Source organism: Capricornis sumatraensis, chromosome 2, assembly GCF_032405125.1.
Source record: "Capricornis sumatraensis isolate serow.1 chromosome 2, serow.2, whole genome shotgun sequence".
NCBI lineage: Eukaryota > Metazoa > Chordata > Mammalia > Artiodactyla > Bovidae > Capricornis > Capricornis sumatraensis.
Window position 1 is genome coordinate 141523671 of NC_091070.1, and position 19423 is coordinate 141543093.

Sequence of the window (19423 nt, forward strand, 5' to 3'; positions counted from 1 at the left end):
CTGTGAGTTATTTTCATGTGTCAATTATAATGTGTCCTGTTAAGATAATACATATTTCTCAATTATATACCACATCCTCTGTGGAAAGTATATATTCAATTGATATTCATCTGCAAATTTGATAAATTTCTACTGACTACACATGAATTTATCAAGGAATTAAATTTTTTAACATATCCATAATTTATAAAAGACCAGTGCATATATCTAATCATATGATTATGTTCTTAAGTATATTATTATTTATAGTTATGTAATACATGCAGTTGTTATTTTAAGCTTTTGAAATCAAATCATGAGTATTTACAGGACAAAATTCAGTTACAAATGCTATATTAATGCCTTTACAAAATAATAGTAGAAAACTTAGGATACAATGGTAACTGTGTAAGGAATATTTAGAATGATGTCTCATGATTTAAATTCTCAGAATAATACAACTTTGGAGAGAGGAGGTTGTCATCCTGAGCATAAAGAGTGGTTGGAATTTTAACTGTACAGGAAAAGACCAAGGACTGTCCAAGGTAGAAGATAAATGGGACCAAAAAGTCAGATGTAAAAATGGGCACGTCGTCTTAGAGGGATAATGAGAGATTTAGTATTTTCACATAGAAACAATTTTCACAAAGAAACAATTTTCACGTAACAATTTAAAATGTAAAGTAAAACAAAAAATTTATTGAGTGTGATTATATTAATATTTTTCTGAGAAGATAAAGGATAAATATGTTCTCAAAAAATGCATCAACTCAAACTATTTAGACTTCTGTATATTTGTTATTGTTCAATTTCTAAGTCTTATCTAACTCTTTTTGACCCCAAGGATTGCAGAATGCCAGGCTTCACTGTACCTTACTCTCTCGTGGAGTTTGCTCAAATTCATGTCCATTGTGTCAGTGATACTATCTAACCATCTCATCCTCTATCACCCTCTTTTCCTTTTGCCTTCTATCTTATTCAATATGAGTGTCTTTTCCAGTGAGTCAGCTCTTCGCATCAGGTGGCCAAAGTATTGGAAATTCAGCTTCAGCATCGGTCCTTCCAGTGAATATTCAGGATTGATCTCCTTTAGAATGGACTGGTTGGATCTTCTTGCAGTCCAGGGGACTCTCAAGAGTCTTCTCCAACACTACAGTTCAAAGCATCAATTCTTTGGTGCTCAGTTTTCTTTACAGTCCAAGTCTCACATCCATACGTGACTATTGGAACAACCAGAGCTTGACTAGACAGAACTTTGCTGGCAAAGTAATGTCTCTGCTTTTTAATACGCTGTCTAGGTTGGTCATAGCTTTTCTTCCAAGGAGCAAGTGTCTTTTAATTTCATGGCTACAGTTGCCATTTGCAGCAATTTTGGAGCCTCTCCCCCCTAAAATTCTCTCAATGTTTCCATTGTTTGCCCATCTATTTGACATGAAGTGATGGGACCAGATGCCATAGTCTTAGTTTTATGAATGTTAAATTTTAAGCCAACTTTTTCACTCTCCTCTTTCACTTTCATCAAGAGGCTCTTTAGTTCTTCTTCAGTTTCTGCCATAAGGGTGGTGTCATCTGCATATCTGAGGTTATTAATATTTCTCCCAGAAATCTTGATTCCAGCTTGTGCTTCATCCAGCCTGACATTTCGTATGTTGTACTCTGCATATAAGTTAAATAAGCAGGGTGATGTATAAGACAGAAATAGTTTGTAATCCTCTGCAATCAAGGAATAGTTCAATAAAAGTGAATAGGTGCTACATTTAGAGAAATTCCAATTCGATAGCCCCTGAGAGTTGTTAATGTCTTCATTTCTGAGAAGCAATGGGTGGCTTTGTGGAGTAAAGCCCAGGGAAGAGTCCTTGGTCAGGGTTGCTATTGACTAGTTCCCTGATTACTGGAAGGACACTTAACTTCTTATGTTCTTCATCTTTTAAGACTGCTATTCTATTCCTGGGCTTCCCTGATAGTTCAGTTGGTAAAGAATCTGCCTGCAGTGCAAGCAGACCCCGGTTTGACTCCTGGGTCCGGAAGATTCTACAGCTACACCAAAAGCTCCATGGAATCTTTCTGGGAGTAAAGTGACAAATAAATGTTAAACTGACTTTTAAATTGTAAAGTACTATGTTAACACAAGTTGTTGTCATTATCATTGTTTTTATGTTGATACGTAATTAGTGTCCTAGCTAATAAAAATAGAAATTAGGAAAAAAGTCAGTAATTCATATTTGTAAAATAAAATTATTTCTGATTATATAGGCAGAATAATATTAGTTAAAAATGTGAAAGTACTGCATTTTCCAGCTTTTTAAATCATTTGAGTTTTCAAATGATGAAATTATCTAAACTTCTTAATTATTAAGGGAATCTGCTAAAAATCATATTTTCTAATATTTCACATTTAGTTCAATTCTGAATTAAAAGAATAAATTATAACTTCGAATTTAATCCAAAGACATTATTCTTGTTACCTTTCATTTGAATTTGAATGAAATTTGCATGAAATTTCAGTTTTCATTTGAAAATTAAAGATGGTAAAAGGTTAACTTTGAGCTTTATATGACTTAGTAGATCTATGTTTGCATTTCTTTTATTTTTGCTTTAAATAATGCTTTTTTAAATTTTTTGATAAGATAATTAACATGAAGGCAGAATCCACACTTTCTAAAATTTTACATATTAGGTATTCTTAAAGCAAAATAAATTAAAACATATGGCATCTATTTTGAAATTCAAATGGACATATCTACTCAAATGTGAATTATCTGTCTAGTATTCATAATAAAACCAAATGATCCCTATAGGACTCTAAGATAAATTTAAGGACTTATTTTCTTGGAAAAAGTCCAAGCTCTGGGATAGTGATTATTAAACTTTATTATGTAAAAAATTATATTTGTACATTAATGCAATGACAATTTCTGAACTTATTTTTAAGACTTAGACATTGTGATTGAGTGAGTTTAAGGTGAAGTACAGAAATCATTTTGAAAATGCTAGTCTTAGTGTAACCTGCCAATTCATGATAATACAGGGAGAAAATTATATAGTAAGGTACCATTGCATTTATGTCTTATAAAGCATTGTGAACAATTAGGAACACTCAAATGAAAAAGAAAAAGGCTGTAAAATGTTAAGGTATATTATTTTGAAATACTTTTCTTCCTATCAGTATTTCTTAACTTCAATATCTGTGCTTAATATTGGGGCTAGAATTTAATCTTTTTTTTTTTTTTAATTAATTTTTTTTAATTTAATTTTAAAATCTTTAATTCTTACATGTGTTCCCAAACATGAACCCCCCTCCCACCTCTCTCCCCATAACATCTCTGTGGGTCATTTGGGAGTATTATTCTGAGATTTAAAAATTATCTGAAAGTGACTTTTATGTTATACCAACTATAAAATGTCAATGCTGAATAAGTGATTCCTAAGTATCTCTTTTTCCATCTTTAATAACAAAATACCTTTTTTCCCCTACATTAGGGCTCACCAGGAGAACGTGGATCAGCAGGAACAGCTGGCCCAATTGGTTTGCCAGGGCGGCCAGGACCCCAGGGTCCCCCTGGTCCAGCTGGAGAGAAAGGTGCTCCAGTAAGTAATTTCAAGGAGGAAATATATTATACTGCCACCCTGCACAAGTTATTACTTTTTATTCAAGGATGTTAGCTCTTCATACTCCACTGCATTCTTCCTGCGTATGTGCCTGCCATGTAAACACACTTCTTTTTGTATTTATAATACAGAAAACTTCAAATTCAATTAAGTAAGATGACATTTTCCACACCTTATGAAACCCTAATACCTGTGAGGGAATTGGATATTATTAATGTAAAAGCTTCTGATTTTGCTCCTTTTAAAAGTCCTTTTAAAATTGGACTTTTGATTAAAACTGTATTTTACAGCAGAGTTAGAAAAATGAGCACTTTTCACTCCTATACAAAACTATATTTCATTTCCAATATACAACTTCATTTCCAATCACTTTCATAGTCTATAAGTGAAATACATAGGAAGTGGCTGACCTTTTTTATGTAATTTATGTTTTGATCTACAGTGAAAGAGGTGGAAAATATCTGGTCAATTATTTTATCTTATATCTCCTGTTTAAAAATTTTACATTTAAATAATCAATGTATTTTATTCATTAGATTTATGTTTCATCATCAGGCTTTCTTTCCTAATCTTGTTACTGTTTTGATTTAATCATACTAATTTTCAAAAAAGAAAGTTAAAGCATTCTCTCATCCTCCATGGTTAAAGCAAAAACCCAGTAAATGTATATAAAAGTTGCTCACCATCATAAGCAAAAATATAAGTTCAATACTTTTGTGTATAGGTAAGTCTTGACATATATAATTTAGTTTAAGTCTATAATCTTCAAAATACCTTTTTATCACTAAGACCTTAGTTTTAGCAAGTTGAGTCTGATTTAGCATATTGCTTTCATTGTCCATTGACATTAATTTTTGTGATTTTTTTAGTATTTTCAAATTACAATGACTGTTTTTCTACTACCTTTTAGAAACACTTAGAATAATTAGAGTGGGTGGAATTTTGGGGTGACAGAGAAAAGCATTTTTAATTGCTGAAAATTTTTTAAAGCAATACATTTCCAGCTTCAAATACATTTGAAGAAAATTTATACATTGTTTTCTGAGATGTTAATGGAAAAGCATAAAAAATTGTTCTTTGTCTCCCTCTTAGAATTTCTATAATTTCTAACCAATCTCAGAAACTAAAGATTTGTCTATAAAACCTTTATAGTATACTGTGCACTGGAAGGGGATATAAAACACAGATTCAAGACATTTCATTCATTCAGGACATTTTTGATTTTCACTCAAAAATCCAGGGCACTCATATTTTGGCACAGCACAATGAAGAATGTATACAGAGAAAAAGAATATGCATTGCTTTAAGTGTAAATTGAGACTATCTAATACTTATTAGAGAAGTACAGGATTCCCTGAAGATAATTGAATTCTGAGTTTTAACTTGGTTAAATACATAGAATTTATGAAGAAAAAGTAAAATATTGAAATGAATGTAAGAATATGGAAAAGTATTGAAAGTTATAATAAGTTACTTTGGTGATGTAGAAAAGAAATTATTGATCAAAAGCCTTTTTAAGAGCTAAGATTTGGCCTGGGTTTTGGTATTAGTTGATAGCATGAGTCGTAAGGGAAAGGAGAATGCTCTGCCCATCCATTCTCTCTCAATTATTCCCACCATGAGAAAATGTCCAAGATGTTCATTCTGTTGTTCTTTTATTAAACAGGATTGAAGATAGTAGCATAACATTCTTACAGAATTGTGGGGTGAAAGTATTCATAAACCTCCATGCAGAAGTTCAGTAAAAACTGATAGAGACATTGGCTTAGATGTTACATGAAGCCTTTTACCTCTTCCTAAACCCAAATATAAATTTTGATTCTTAACTCCTCTGAACAACTTGTGTTATAATTTGTCATATAACTATCAGTAAGTTAAGGCTTGGATAAAGAAGGGAAGACAAGATAGTGATCTGTGAAAGGCAAGTCCTTGGTCTATTTACCTACCAAACAACCACCTTGGAAGGGAGAAAATGGAAAACAAGAGCCATGAATATCCATATGACCTCTGGCAATAACCGGCCTAATCTATATCCCCAAATTAATCATCCAGATAAGAAACTTGGAGGAATAGGGGGTGCTGGAAAGCAGGTAAAGTAAAGAAAGCTAAAACTTTTTCTACCTAAGTGCATTGATAGAAATATTTTGATGTAAAGAATGATTATTGAAGAAACCTACTGATTGTATTATGGAGGTACTAGATTGAAGGACTACAGATAGGAAGCTATGTGGATAATACATCTATCTGAGACTGCTATACAAATGGGGGGATGCCAGATCCAAAACACAGTGAAGTCAATATAGTGACCATAAATTGATTAGGCATTAGTAGGTGTAGATACAAGGAAACATTATTTTCAGTTTCAAGAACATGTAAATATAATTGAAGAGAGAATGATCCATGTCAGGATTGCAAATCTGGGAGTTATTTAGAATAAGTTTGATGTAGGATCTATATTATTGAGTCTCCATTTGATGCAGTATTGAGGGAAGAGAATAAAGATCTAGACTCTTTAGGGAAAATTGTAATGGTGAGAGTTCTGAAAGGATCCAGTAAGAGGGAGAGCAAGAGAGACTGTCTGTGAGTGATATGGAATATGTCCAGTGGCACACCGTCATGAAGGCCAAGAGAGAAAAGAGTTTCCTTTGTTGAATGTTGTAAGTGATCAAGAATGCTCAAAGTTGAGAACTAAAGATAAGACAGACCAGGATTTGGCCATTGGGCATTCAAGACTTCAGGGTAATTTCAGTGGGGTTCAAAAAGAAGGTGGATGATAAAGGAGTGGAATAAGTGCATACAGAACACTTCAGTTAAGCCTGAGCTTAGAATAATAGGGAGTCAGGAGGTGGGAATACCAGCAAAATTTAATGCATTGCCTCTGGTTATTATTATTATTGTGATGCAATTATATTTATCTCCCTGGAGAAGGAAATGGCAACCCACTCCAATATTCTTGCCTGGAAAATCCCATGGACAGAGGAGCCCGGTAGGCTATAGTCCATGGAGTTGCAAAGAGTCGGACATGACTTCGCTTTCATTTTCAGTTTATATTTATCTACTTAACAAACAATAAGAAATAATCAATGAAAAGTGAGGAAGTAAGGATGTCAGAGTAAACTAATGTTGCTCGCTTTGAGCTGATAAGAATTGAGCTGGGAGCTCAGTTCTATTATTTATTTTGTTCATTATTTGGGATGTTAATATGTCTAAACCTTTGTTTCCTTATTTCTGAAAAAAAAAATACCTTAATATTTTGTGATGAGTAGATGAAATTGTAGTTCTTTCACTTTGTAGGATTATCATCACCATTGGGTATAAACCAGAGTTTTCATCAAAAGATTGATTAATAACCAGAAAATAAATGCATAAATTAGCTTTTGAATCAGAAGGGATGGATTTGGTGAATTATAATAAAAGATGAGGGTAGTCAAACAAAGGACATGGGGATGATTAGCTAATTTTATCAGTGTTAATGTAATATTCAGCTATTAATATTGGTGAAGAAGTAGAAGTAATGAAATAAACATTGCTTAAGGAGAGGTCAGTGATGTTTCTGGTAGTCCTGTAGGTTATGGGCTAAGATATCCATAATAGGGAAGGCATTTACCATCTTGCAGGGTTGTAAAATGAAGAATCTAAATTTAGATTGTTATAGATCTGTTGAAAGGTTATCCCTGATTCTACTCATACCAGGATCAAAAGAAATGAACAGCAGGTGATTCCTGGCAAGCGGTTATGCATACTATAACAAATGCAGATAAGAATTAATTTGTTTAATTTACACATACTCTCATAGATTCAATTTTTGGAGTTCAGATTCTGAAGGAAATTCAGTTTAGCGAGAAATATCTGAATCAGTTGATGTGTTCAAAGTAGTGACAGTCACTGTGAATAGCATAACACATTTTATGAGTGGAGATAGGTTTGTGACATTGTAATATTTAATTTGAATGAAATAAAAGGTCTCCAGTGTGACAATGGAGATATTATTAAATGATGATTATGACATAGTTTTGAAAAATGAGATCGTATGGAACCCAGCAAAGTAATAAACTTATAAAAGTTGTTTTATAGATATTTATTTTTGTCATTAAGCAATAGATTAATTCAACTAATACTCCTTAAATGGCTATCGTGGGCCACAGGCCAGGAAGATACAATGGAATACAAAAACAGTTTCTTCTACAGTTCATTGTCTGATGGAGCATTGGAAAATAATCAAAGAATCACTAAGTACATGTATAATTACAAACTCTGGTTAATGACATAAAGAAATGTACTGATGTATATCAGATTATGACAGAGAGACCTCAGCTGGAGTCAGAGCCTTTCCTTGGACAGGGCACTGATGATGGAATGTAAAAGATGAGGAGGAATTAACTAAGTGGAGGGTCCTCCTAGAGGCATTCCAGGCAAATGAACAACACGTGCTCAGGCCAAGTAACAGGAAGGAAATGTCATCAAGTTTAAAAAAAGATCTAGAGGAGCCGAAATACAGAGCAATGGCAAAGGCAGTAGAAACCAGGCAATGGGGAGACTGCACTAGCAGCTTGCTCTTTATCTTAGGAATGGTAAACAAGTAAATTGACTAAAGAATGTTGTTAAGATTATCTGTCTCTCTGGTTACAACATAGGGAATAGTTTGGAAGTAAGAATAGATGTGAGATAGGAAGGAGGTATTTCAACAGTTCAAAGGAAGGCTATTAGTATTTTGGGATAAGATATTAATGGTGGAGATAAAGTGAAGTAAATATATTCAAGAGATAAAACTTGGAAAGAAGGTGGTAAGGGACAGGGAAGGGGGTAGATAGTGGGGCCAGGAAATGTAAAGGAAGGAACTAATGACATGGATTACCAGATTGTACAACAGGAGGAAAGATAGAACTACCAAGTACAATCAAAAAATAACTCCGTGCAGAACTGTGATGAGGTCTTCACTTTTAGGAAAGGAATTTTTGCCATCTTCATTACCAAGGCTCAACTTTTTCAATTATACAATATACTTAAATTTTAAAAGAGCAAAATAATGCCACTGTCAAAAGATAAAGAAAAAGTTTTAAGATGCTAACAACCTTTAATTCTGAATCAAAAGCAAGAAAACCAAAATGCAAAATCTAGAAAAATTCATGAAACATTTGTTAAAAATGAAAAATATCTACACATAAAGCATATTATGAAGTTGGGCATGTGAGCAAATGCATTTTATGGTTTTTGAGGCCTACCAGCCACTGCCCAGCTATTTCAGTAGCAATACAGAATGTAAAGGGTCAGTAACTTTTCAAAAACATAAAGCATCTGATTTTTAATATATAATGCTTGATTTGAAAATGTGTGGTTCAAAGGAAAATTCTATTGATTATTTTTGTTGATTGTTGGTTATTTTTTATGAGATTCATAAATGGTTAGCAATGGTAGTGTTCTTAGTCACAAAAGAATGCGGGATATTTCATGTTATCATTTGCTACTGAGAAAATGCATTTTGAGTAAAAATCAAAACAATTTCCTTGTTAAATATGGAAGCCAGGGTATGACTCTTGTAGCTTCACTTATAAATTGAGTGGCAAATTCATAGGTTTCTTACAGCCAAGTAATGACTTGGTGGATTTTTCAATGCAGGGAGAAAAAGGTCCCCAAGGTCCGGCAGGGAGAGATGGAGTACAAGGCCCTGTGGGTCTCCCAGGGCCTGCGGGGCCTGCTGGCTCCCCTGGAGAAGATGGAGACAAGGTGAGTACTCTTTATGTTAGTACATACCATGAAAAAGAAATTTTTTCTCAAAAATCCTAGATATAATCTTTCTTAAGATTAGATATAAAAACAAAAGTTATATTTTTCAAAGTTTCAATATAGCTTTCTCTTGCTCAAAAGTTTTAATTTAGGGGCTTAGAATTAGAATTTTCCTGTGAAATAGTATGTGAGATCTAAACAAGACAAGAACAATGGTAGTGAGAAAAATGAGCAGATGCCAAAAGCTCTTATCTGTTTTTAATATTTCTCATATAAATGTGAAATTAAAGTAATTAGTTATATACATTTAACCACAGTGTCTTGGATTTGTAGAGTTAAAATTTAAGAATGAGCTGCATACATATTTTATAATCCTGTACTTCTCTATTTCTTACTAATGTGTAAGTGAAGATTCTAAGCTCTTGATTTTAAACGTATAGCTGTGTTGTGTTTGAATTGAATATACTTTCTAGCATTACTGTGAAATTATATAACAAAATTTGTTAATCAGTGTGCTGATAATGCATTATACTTTAGCAGTTGGAAAACTAGGAGAAAAAATAGATTGATTTTTGACTAATGTGTAATTATATTTTTATATAAATCAGTATATTTCCATTATCAGTTTATACTGGTGATATTTCAGACGAAATTGATTTTGTGAATTGAAAATCCCAGCTGTAATAGTCCTCAGAGTTCAGCTGATTTTTGCTTTTCTGTATGCTTATCAGTTCTAGACAGCAATATTAGTCAATACAGGAGAGTGATCACTAGGCTTTTCCAATTTAAATAGTGATATTAAATGCTATCACATAATTTAGTCATAAGATGATAGTGATCATAATGCAATGACAGGTGTGGCATATTAGATATAAATTTTAACTCAAATATTTCAAATTCAGGGTGAAATTGGTGAACCAGGACAAAAAGGCAGCAAGGGTGACAAAGGAGAAAACGTGAGTTTCCTACTTCTTATTGAGGGGGATTTATTAATTTAATTTCTTTTGCTATTAACCATGGATTTTTTTCATGTTACTATTTCCTTATGTCTCCCTATAATATTACTACTATATTACCTCTGCAGTAACTAATCAGTTTGAGATTTGGTCAATTCTAATAAAACCTCTTTTCAAAACTTTGTGTTAAGAAATGAAATAATTCAAACCTTAAAACCTCAGAATGAGACTAAACTATCTGCAATTTTTCCCTCCATTGCTTTTACATTGTTAGTTCAAATACCGTATACTTTAAAGACAGATAACATCTTTGTATTGCTATGAAAAAGATACTGACCTAGTGGAAACCTGAAAGGAACCTGCCAGTCCCTCAACCAAATCTCCAGAGCCTAGGCTTCAAAAATTGTACCCAATGTGTGGCAGTTTTAAGAAAAAGAGCAGTACAATTCCATGACTCTAGTATCTGGATCTTTTATAGTGCCTGATTGTGTAAAACAAAAAAAAAGAATACAGTTAAGAAAATATATTTATGCATGGAAGACTCATAAAGCTCCTGAAATCTATTGCTTAAAGTAAGGAGTTCTGGTTTACTGAATACATAACACTGAATTTGCATGTGTTTACATATGAGAAAAATTCCAAGTTTTCATATATCGTTACTTTCTGTCTATATAGAATTCCCCACAACCTATTTTTTTTGTGGAAAATATTGTATATATGAACATTTTCATGTCTCTTTTTGACACATAGATATCTCACTAAAGAAATCTGATATTTTGAAAATTTTCAAGTGTGAAACTTTGACATGATTTATAAATATTGGCATAGAAATCCTTTTTTAAATATCAACTACTACAAATGAGAATGTTTTCAATAACTGCCAATTTAAAAGTGATTGCAAGTAAGCAAGTCTGAGGCTCAAGAAGTAAAATAAATAATGGTTGACTGCACTAAATGCAAAAACCTTTTTTCCCCAAAAAGTGTATAGAGGCTTAATAGATTTTGATCAATCAAATGTTCTGTGCTATATAACTGAGGCTCTTTTGGCTTTAGTTTCAAATTTACTGATTATTTAATTTCAGGGTCCTCCTGGTCCCCCAGGTCTTCAAGGTCCAGTTGGTGCCCCTGGAATTGCTGTAAGTGCTCCTCTTTGTTCAGCAAATCTTAAGTCCTTATTATTCTCTGATTAAATAGATCCATGAACTGTCACATAACCAGTTGATTTCATGTGATAATTTGTTTGTATGCTTAACATTGAATCAAGTTTAAATTATCTAATATAGGTAGCCAAGTTGACATTATAAATAAAAAACACTGTGACTTCATTGCAAGATAGCTAATAACCAGTTGGGAAGTACTTAATTTGTAGGACATTCTGAACCTTATTTCACTTGGTAAACATGAGAAAAATCAAAATCAGTCATATTCCATAATCAAATAATGTAAAGCAAAACAAACAATGGTATATTTGCAGCAGATAGTACAAATTTTACCTACTTATCACTTGGTTGCTTATAATAGACCAACTTTGATTAAATGAGAAATGATTATATTTTTACGATGTCTTATGGCAGAATCATGGTTTTTCCAGCTTGTGATCATTTGTATTGGTCTTCTCTAGGGAGGTGATGGTGAACCAGGTCCCAGAGGTCAGCAGGGGATGTTTGGACAAAAAGGTGATGAGGGTGCAAGAGGTTTCCCAGGACCTCCTGGTCCCATAGGTCTTCAGGTAAGATGTTTTCTGCATTGCACATCCAGTCATTCCCACTTACTTCTCACACCAGGTTTTCTGGTGGATGTAAAACAAAGCAGTTGTCCTTTTTTCTGTCTAGAAACTCGGTTTTTAAGTATAATAACCATTTTACTTAAACATATATATGAACTTTAACTGCTTTTTGCCAATTACTATTAATTTTTCTGAAACTGCATAAGTCTTGGTTTCTGTAGGTTTAATACTGTTTTTTTTCATTCTCATTGTATATGGAAAATGAATGACAAGCTTCTTTAAGTGTATATTGAAAAATCACAATGTTAGAAAGTTTCTTTCACATGTCTCATAGCAGGAAAATTAGTACTCCAGATGGCTAGCAGAAACTATGAGCCTTTTGAGAAATAGCAAACTGTCAATCACAACTGGGGCTTCTCAGGTGGTGCTAGTGGTAAAGGATCTTCCTGCCAGTGAAGTAGACGCGAGACTGGTTCCTTTTCTGGGTGGGGAAGATCCCCTGGAGTGGGAAATGGTAACTCACTCTAGTTTTTTTGCCTGGACAATTCCAGGGACAGAGGAGCCGGTGGGCTACAGTCCATGAGGTGGCAGAGTCAGACACGACTAAGTGACTGAGTGTGCACACACACACACACACACACAATTGTAACTATTAACAGAAATTGCCAACAGCAAATGTTAAGCAATAAGAGGTAAAATAGGCTTCCCTTTCCTGGTGGCTCAGATCATAAAGAATTTACCTATCATGTAGGAGACTGGGTTCTATCCCTGGGTCAGGAAGATTCCCCTGGAGAAGCTAATGTCTACCCATTCCAGTATTTTTTACCTGGAGAATTCTATAAACAGAGGATACTGGCACGCTACAGTCCACGGGGTCACAAAGAATCAGGCAGGACCTAGCGACTAACACTTTCACAATAGGTAAAATAAACAAATTAACATTCAGTTCCATTCAGCCACTCAGTCATGTCTGATTCTGCAACCCCATGGACTGCAACACTACATGTTTCCCTGTCCATAACCAACTCATGGAGCTTGCTCAAACTCATGTCCATGGAGTCAGTGATGCTATCCAACCATCTCATCCTCTGTCATCCCCTTCTCCTCCTGCCTTCAATCTTTCCCAGCATCAGGGTTTTTTCCAATGAGTCAGTTCTTCGTATTAGGTGGCCAAAGTATTGGAGCTTCAGCTCCAATCACTTAAATAACTTAAATGATTAAAATAATCTTTAAAATAACTTCTTAGAATTATAATTTGTATTTTAGTAAACCCATTAGGAAGTATGAGGTTGTAAAACATTGTAGGCCAAGAAATTGTCTTTAAATATAGCTTATAACTGGGTTGTTAGGCAAAACATTGTATAGTAGATATCTGTCTGAGTTGTCTTTCTTCCATATGATGTTAACTGCTTCCTACAAACTGTGGAAACATCTGGCTTTCTTCTGCCACTTGTTTATTCGATACTTACATAGTGATTCTCTAAAAAAATCATAAAATTGTTGATATTTGGGTATATATGGATATTAGTTATGCCACATTAGCAATTTTAGAAATGATTAAATCATCTAGTTCATAATAATTTTTAATATTAAGTGCCTTATTAGTATATAATTATATGTTACATTATTAAATATAACAATTATTGTTATAGCCCTCAATGGATGTCTACCAGTGAACATAATATTGTAATTTTCTACATTTTTTATTGCCAAAATAGTTTCTTTTCAACTTGAGTAGTATAAAAGTATCATATCATATTTTCATTTAACCCTTTCATTCTTATTGCTGTCATTTAGTTGCTAAGTTGTGTCCAGCTCTTTGCAATCCCATAGACTGTAGCCCACCAGGTTCCTCTGTCCATGGGATTTCACGGGCAAGAATACTGGAGAGGGTTGTCATTTCCTTCCCTAGGGGATCTTCCCAACCCAGGGATTGAACTTGGGTCTCTTGTATTGGCAGGCAGATTCTTTACCTCTGAGAAAGCAGGGAAGCCCCATTTATACTTATTAGATGATAATAAATAAGCAATCCTGAGCAATATATATCAGTATGTTTGCTGCTGCTGCTGCTAAGTCGCTTCACTCGTGTCCGACTCTGTGCGACCCCATAGGTGGCAGCCCAGCAGGCTCCTCCGTCCCTGGGATTCTCCAGGCAAGAACACTGGAGGGCTTGCCATGTCCATCTCCAATGCATGCATGCATGCTAAGTCACTTCAATCGTGTCCGACTCTATGCAATCCTATGGATAGCAGCCAACCAGGCTCCTCTGTCCACAGGATTCTCTAGGCAAGAATACTGGAGTGGGATGCCATTTCCTTCTTCACAGTTGTATGAGCAGCACATATATTTGAAAATAACAAGGCATTAGAAATTAGATTGCTGATGTATATATTACCATTCATTTTCTGCTTTTTCATTTAACTGATTATTCTGAATTCTATAAGGTTGTAGTTTAGAAATTTAGTTCTCATGATTAAAAAGGTGTCTTGTAACTTATATTTTAAAAATATTGTATTTTTAAAAGTCTTCATTTACACAGAGTAAGAAATATGATCTTTGATGAAGGTGACTCAAGAAATCAATTCCCAAAAAAATTGATTATATTTTCCCAGAATACCTCTTTAAATCAGGAATCTGAAAAGATGTTAATGTAATTAACATGCTCACAGTTGTGTCTTCATCCTTTAACTGAGTCTTTGTGGCAGAATAGATGTTAGCAATTATATTAAACATGAATAATAATAATGTAGTAGTCTAGTTGCCTACTATTTGTCTCCATATGAAGAACGCACATAGAATGAGAGTTCCTGGCCTGAATTCATTTTTTATTTCATCATTTAAGAGGTAAATTATTTTAAATTAACAGATCTTATAGCAGAATCTCTCTGTGCATAAATTACTCCTTAGAAAAGTGCTGGGACATTTGAAAACTGACTAACACCGGAGTGCCATTTTGCACATTTAGCTGCTGCAAAAAAAGGATTTGACTCAATGTGTTTCTACTGATTTGAATAATAAGAATATTCTGTCTAAACTTGGTACTTCCCTGATAACTCAGTTGGTAAAGAATAACCCTACGATGCAGGAGACCCTGGTTCAATGACTGAGTCAGAAGATCTGCTGGAGAAGGATAGGCTATCCACTCCAGTATTCTCGGGTTTCCCTTGTTGCTCAGCTGGTAAAGAATCCGCCTGCAACGCAAGAGAATTTGAACTATAATCAAACTTCATAAAAAGAGATAAATATTTCAATATTTTTCTATTGGGTGGTTTCTACTGAACTAATATCAAGAGTAACATGCATAAATAAAAATGGCAATGCAGACTAGGCATGTTATAGAAATACAAGACAACTGTGAACTAATATTATATAACATTCAATTTGGAAATCACAAATCAGATGCACTGTATACTACAGTTGGTGGGGTGTAAGGAATGTGACTGTTAATTTATGTGGTGTTTATAAGAGCTCAATTATGTTTACATTGTAATGCTTAGTACTTAAGGAAATGGGCTTAAACTGAAACGTTTATTTCATCTGTGTTAAAAATCTACTTGTCTTTTTAAGAATTTGAGTTCATGTTCTCCATCAATGAATTAGAATCTCTTTGGTTGTGGATCTTGGAATCTAAAATTTTAGTGACCTCTTTCAGATTATCTTTAAGCAGGATAAAATTGGCTATTTTCCTCCCAGGAGCTTCTCTAGTAATTCTAGAAGCTAGCATCAGTTGATGATAACCATTTGGCAAGTATATATGATAGGCTATTTTCCTAGACATCTAACCTACAGATGAGAAAAAATAAATGAAATTCTGGTATATGCTATTATAAATCAGTAATTAAGATTTCCTCATACAAATGCATATACAGAACATTAAAAAATTTACAAATATACTCAGTAAAGTATCCTCTCTCCAAACTGAGAGTCATATGGAATTGGTACATCACAAAAACAATTTCATGGCTTATTACCAGCATTTAAAAACTGAAATATAACAAGATAAGGATAAAAATATCAAATATCATTATCTATCTATTCAAGATTACTTTTTTCTTTTTTAAATTTATTTATTTTAATTGGAGGCTAATTACTTTACAATATTGTATTGGTTTTTGCCATATATTGACATGAATCAGCCATGGGTGTACATGCGTTCCCCATCCAGAACTCCCCTCCCTCTTCCCTCCCCATCCCGTACTTCTGGGTCATCCCAGTGCACCAGTTGTGAGTACCCTGTCTCATGCATTGAACCTAGACTGGAGAATTATCTCACACATGGTATAAATGTTTCAATGCTATTCTCTCAGATCATCCCACCCTCGTCCTCTCTCACAGAGTCCAATAGGCTGTTATGTACATCTGTGTCTCCTTCACTGCTCTGCATATAGGGTTATTGTTACCATCTTTCTAAATTCCATATACATGCATTATTATACTGTATTGGGCCTGGTGTGCTGCGATTTGTGGGGTTGCAAAGAGTCGGACACAACTGAGCAACTGAACTGAACTGATACTGTATTGGTGTTTTTCTTTCTGACTTACTTCACTCTGTATAATAGGCTCCAGTTTCATCCACCTAATTAAAATTGATTAAATGTATTCTTTTTAATGGCTGAGTAATATTCCATTGTGTATACGTACCGTAGCTTTCTTATCCATTCATCTGCTGATGGACACATGTACACCCATGGCTGATTCATGTGACTGTATGGCAAAAACCACGACAATATTGTAAAGTAATAAGCTTCCAATTAAAATTAATTAATTAAGAAAATTCAACATTTCATTAAAATCTCTATTTTTCTCTGGTGCTCTGCCAGTTGTTAGAGACAAAAGCTTGACCTGAAAGAGCAATGTCCCATGAGTTCAGTTCAGTTCAGTTGCTCAGTCATATCCTATACTCTGTGACCCCATGGACTGCAACACACCAGGCTTCCCTGTCCATAACCAATTCCTGAAGCTTGCTCAAACGCATGTCCATTGAGTTGTTCATGCCATCCAACCATCTCAGTCTCTGTCATCCCCCTTCTTCTCCTGCCTTCAATCTTTACCAGCATCAGGGTCTTTTCCAGTGAGTCAGTTCTTCACATCAGGTGGCCAAAGTATTGGAATTTCAGCTTCAGCATCAGTCTTTCCAATGAATATTCAGGATTGATTTCCTTTAGGCTTGTCTGGTTGGATCTCCTTGCAGTCTGAGGGACTCTCAAGGGTCTTCTCCAACACCACAGTTCAAAGGCATCAGTTCTTCTGTATTCAGCTTTCTTTATAGTCCAACTCTCACATCCATATATGACTACTGGAAAACCCATAGTCAACAACAGAATGGGAAAGACTAGAGATCTCTTTAAGAAAATTAGAGACACCAAGGGAACATTTCATGCAAAGATGTGCTCAAAAAAGGACAAAAATGGTATGGACCTAACAGAAGCAGAAGATATTAGGAAGAGGTGGCAAGAATACACAAAAGAAGTGTACAAAAAAGATCTTCATGACCCAGATAATCATGATGGTGTGATCACTCATCTAGACCCAGACATCCTGGAATGTGAAGTCAAGTGGGCCTTAGAAAGCATCACTATGAACAAAGCTAGTAGAGGTGATGGAATTCCAGTGGAGCTATTTCAAATCCTGAAAGATGATGCTGTGAAAGTGCTGCACTCAATATGCCAGCAAATTTGGGAAACTCAGCAGTGACCACAGGACTGGAAAAGGTCAGTTTTCATTCCAATCCCAGAGAAAGGCAATGCCAAAGAATGCTCAAACTACCACACAATTGCAATCATCTCACACGCTAGTAAAGTAATGCTCAAAATTCTCCAAGCCAGGCTTCAGCAATACGTGAACCGTGAACTTCCAGATGTTCAAGCTGGTTTAGAAAAGGCAGAGGAACCAGAGATCAAATTGCCAACATCCACTGTATCATGGAAAAAGCAAGAGAGTTCCAGAAAAACATCTACTTCTGCTTTATTGACTACACCAAAGCCTTTGACTGTGTGGATCACAATAAACTGGAAATTCTGAGAGAGATGGGAATACCAGACCACCTGACCTGCCTCTTGAGAAATCTGTATGCAGGTCGGGAAGCAACAGTTAGAACTGGACATGGAACAACAGACTGGTTCCAAATAGGAAAAGGAGTAGGTCAAGGCTGTATATTGTCACTCTGCTTATTTAGCTTCTATACAGAGTACATCATGTGAAACGCTGGACTGGAAGAAGCAGAAACTGGAATCCAGATTGCTGGGAGAAATCTCAATAACCTCAGATATGCAGATGACACCACCCTTATGGCAGAAAGTGAAGAGGAGCTAAAAAGCCTCTTGATGAAAGTGAAAGAGGAGAGTGAAAAAGTTGGCTTAAAGCTCAACATTCAGAAAACGAAGATCATGGCATCCGGTCCCATCACATTATGGGAAATAGATGGGGAAACAGTGGAAACAGTGTCAGACTTTATTTTTGGGGGCTTCAAAATCACTGCAGATGGTGACTGCAGCCATGAAATTAAAAGACGCTTACTCCTTGGAAGAAAAGTTATGACCAACCTAGATAGCATATTCAAAAGCAGAGACATTACTTTGCCGACTAAGGTCCGTCTAGTCAAGGCTATGTTTTTTCCAATAGTCATGTATGGATGTGAGAGTTGGACTGTGAAGAAGGCTGAGCGCTGAAGAATTGATGCCTTTGAACTGTGGTGTTGGAGAAGACTCTTGAGAGTCCCTTGGATTGCAAGGAGATCCAACCAGTCCATCCTGAAGGAGATCAGCCCTGGGATTTCTTTGGAAGGAATGATGCTAAAGCTGAAGCTCCAGTACTTTGGCCACCTCATGTGAAGAGTTGACTCACTGGAAAAGACTTTGATGCTGGGAGGTATTGGGGGTAGGAGGAGAAGGGGACGACAGAGGATGAGATGGCTGGATGGCATCACGGACTTGATGGACGTGAGTCTGAGTGAACCCTGGGAGTTGGTGATGGACAGGGAGGCCTGGCATGCTGCGGTTCATGGGGTCACAAAGAGTTGGACACGACTGAGTGACTGAACTGAACTGATTAGACAGAACTTTTTTGGCAAAGTAATGTCTCTGCTTTATAATATGTTGTCTAGGTTGGTCACAGCTTTTCTTCCAAGGAGCAAGTGTCTTTTAATTTCATAGCTGCAGTCACCATATGCAGTGATTTTGGAGTCCCCCAAAATAAAGTGTCTCACTGTTTTCACTGTTTCCCCATCTATTTGCCATGAAGTAATGGGACCGGATGCCATGCTCTTTGTTTTCTGAATGTTGAGTTTTAAGCCAACTTTTTTCAGTCTCCTCTTTCACTTTCATCAAGAAGCTTTTTAGTTCCTCTTCACTTTCTGCCATAAGGGTGGTGTCATCTGTATATCTGAGGTTATTGATGTATCTATTGGCAATCTTGATTCCAGCTTGTGCTA

General features: G+C 35.1%; 1 protein-coding gene across 3 annotated transcripts in view; it reads left to right on the forward strand.

Annotated features, from left to right (window-relative positions):
* The window catches only part of COL11A1 (collagen type XI alpha 1 chain), a 222876-nt gene that overhangs the window by 160919 nt on the left and 42534 nt on the right, over positions 1–19423 (forward strand). For all 3 annotated transcript variants that reach the window (XM_068964279.1, XM_068964278.1, XM_068964281.1), the window contains 5 exons: positions 3460–3567; positions 9205–9312; positions 10215–10268; positions 11351–11404; positions 11890–11997. In XM_068964279.1, the coding sequence (XP_068820380.1) occupies positions 3460–3567; positions 9205–9312; positions 10215–10268; positions 11351–11404; positions 11890–11997 (432 nt within the window). The remainder of the gene's footprint in view (positions 1–3459; positions 3568–9204; positions 9313–10214; positions 10269–11350; positions 11405–11889; positions 11998–19423) is intronic.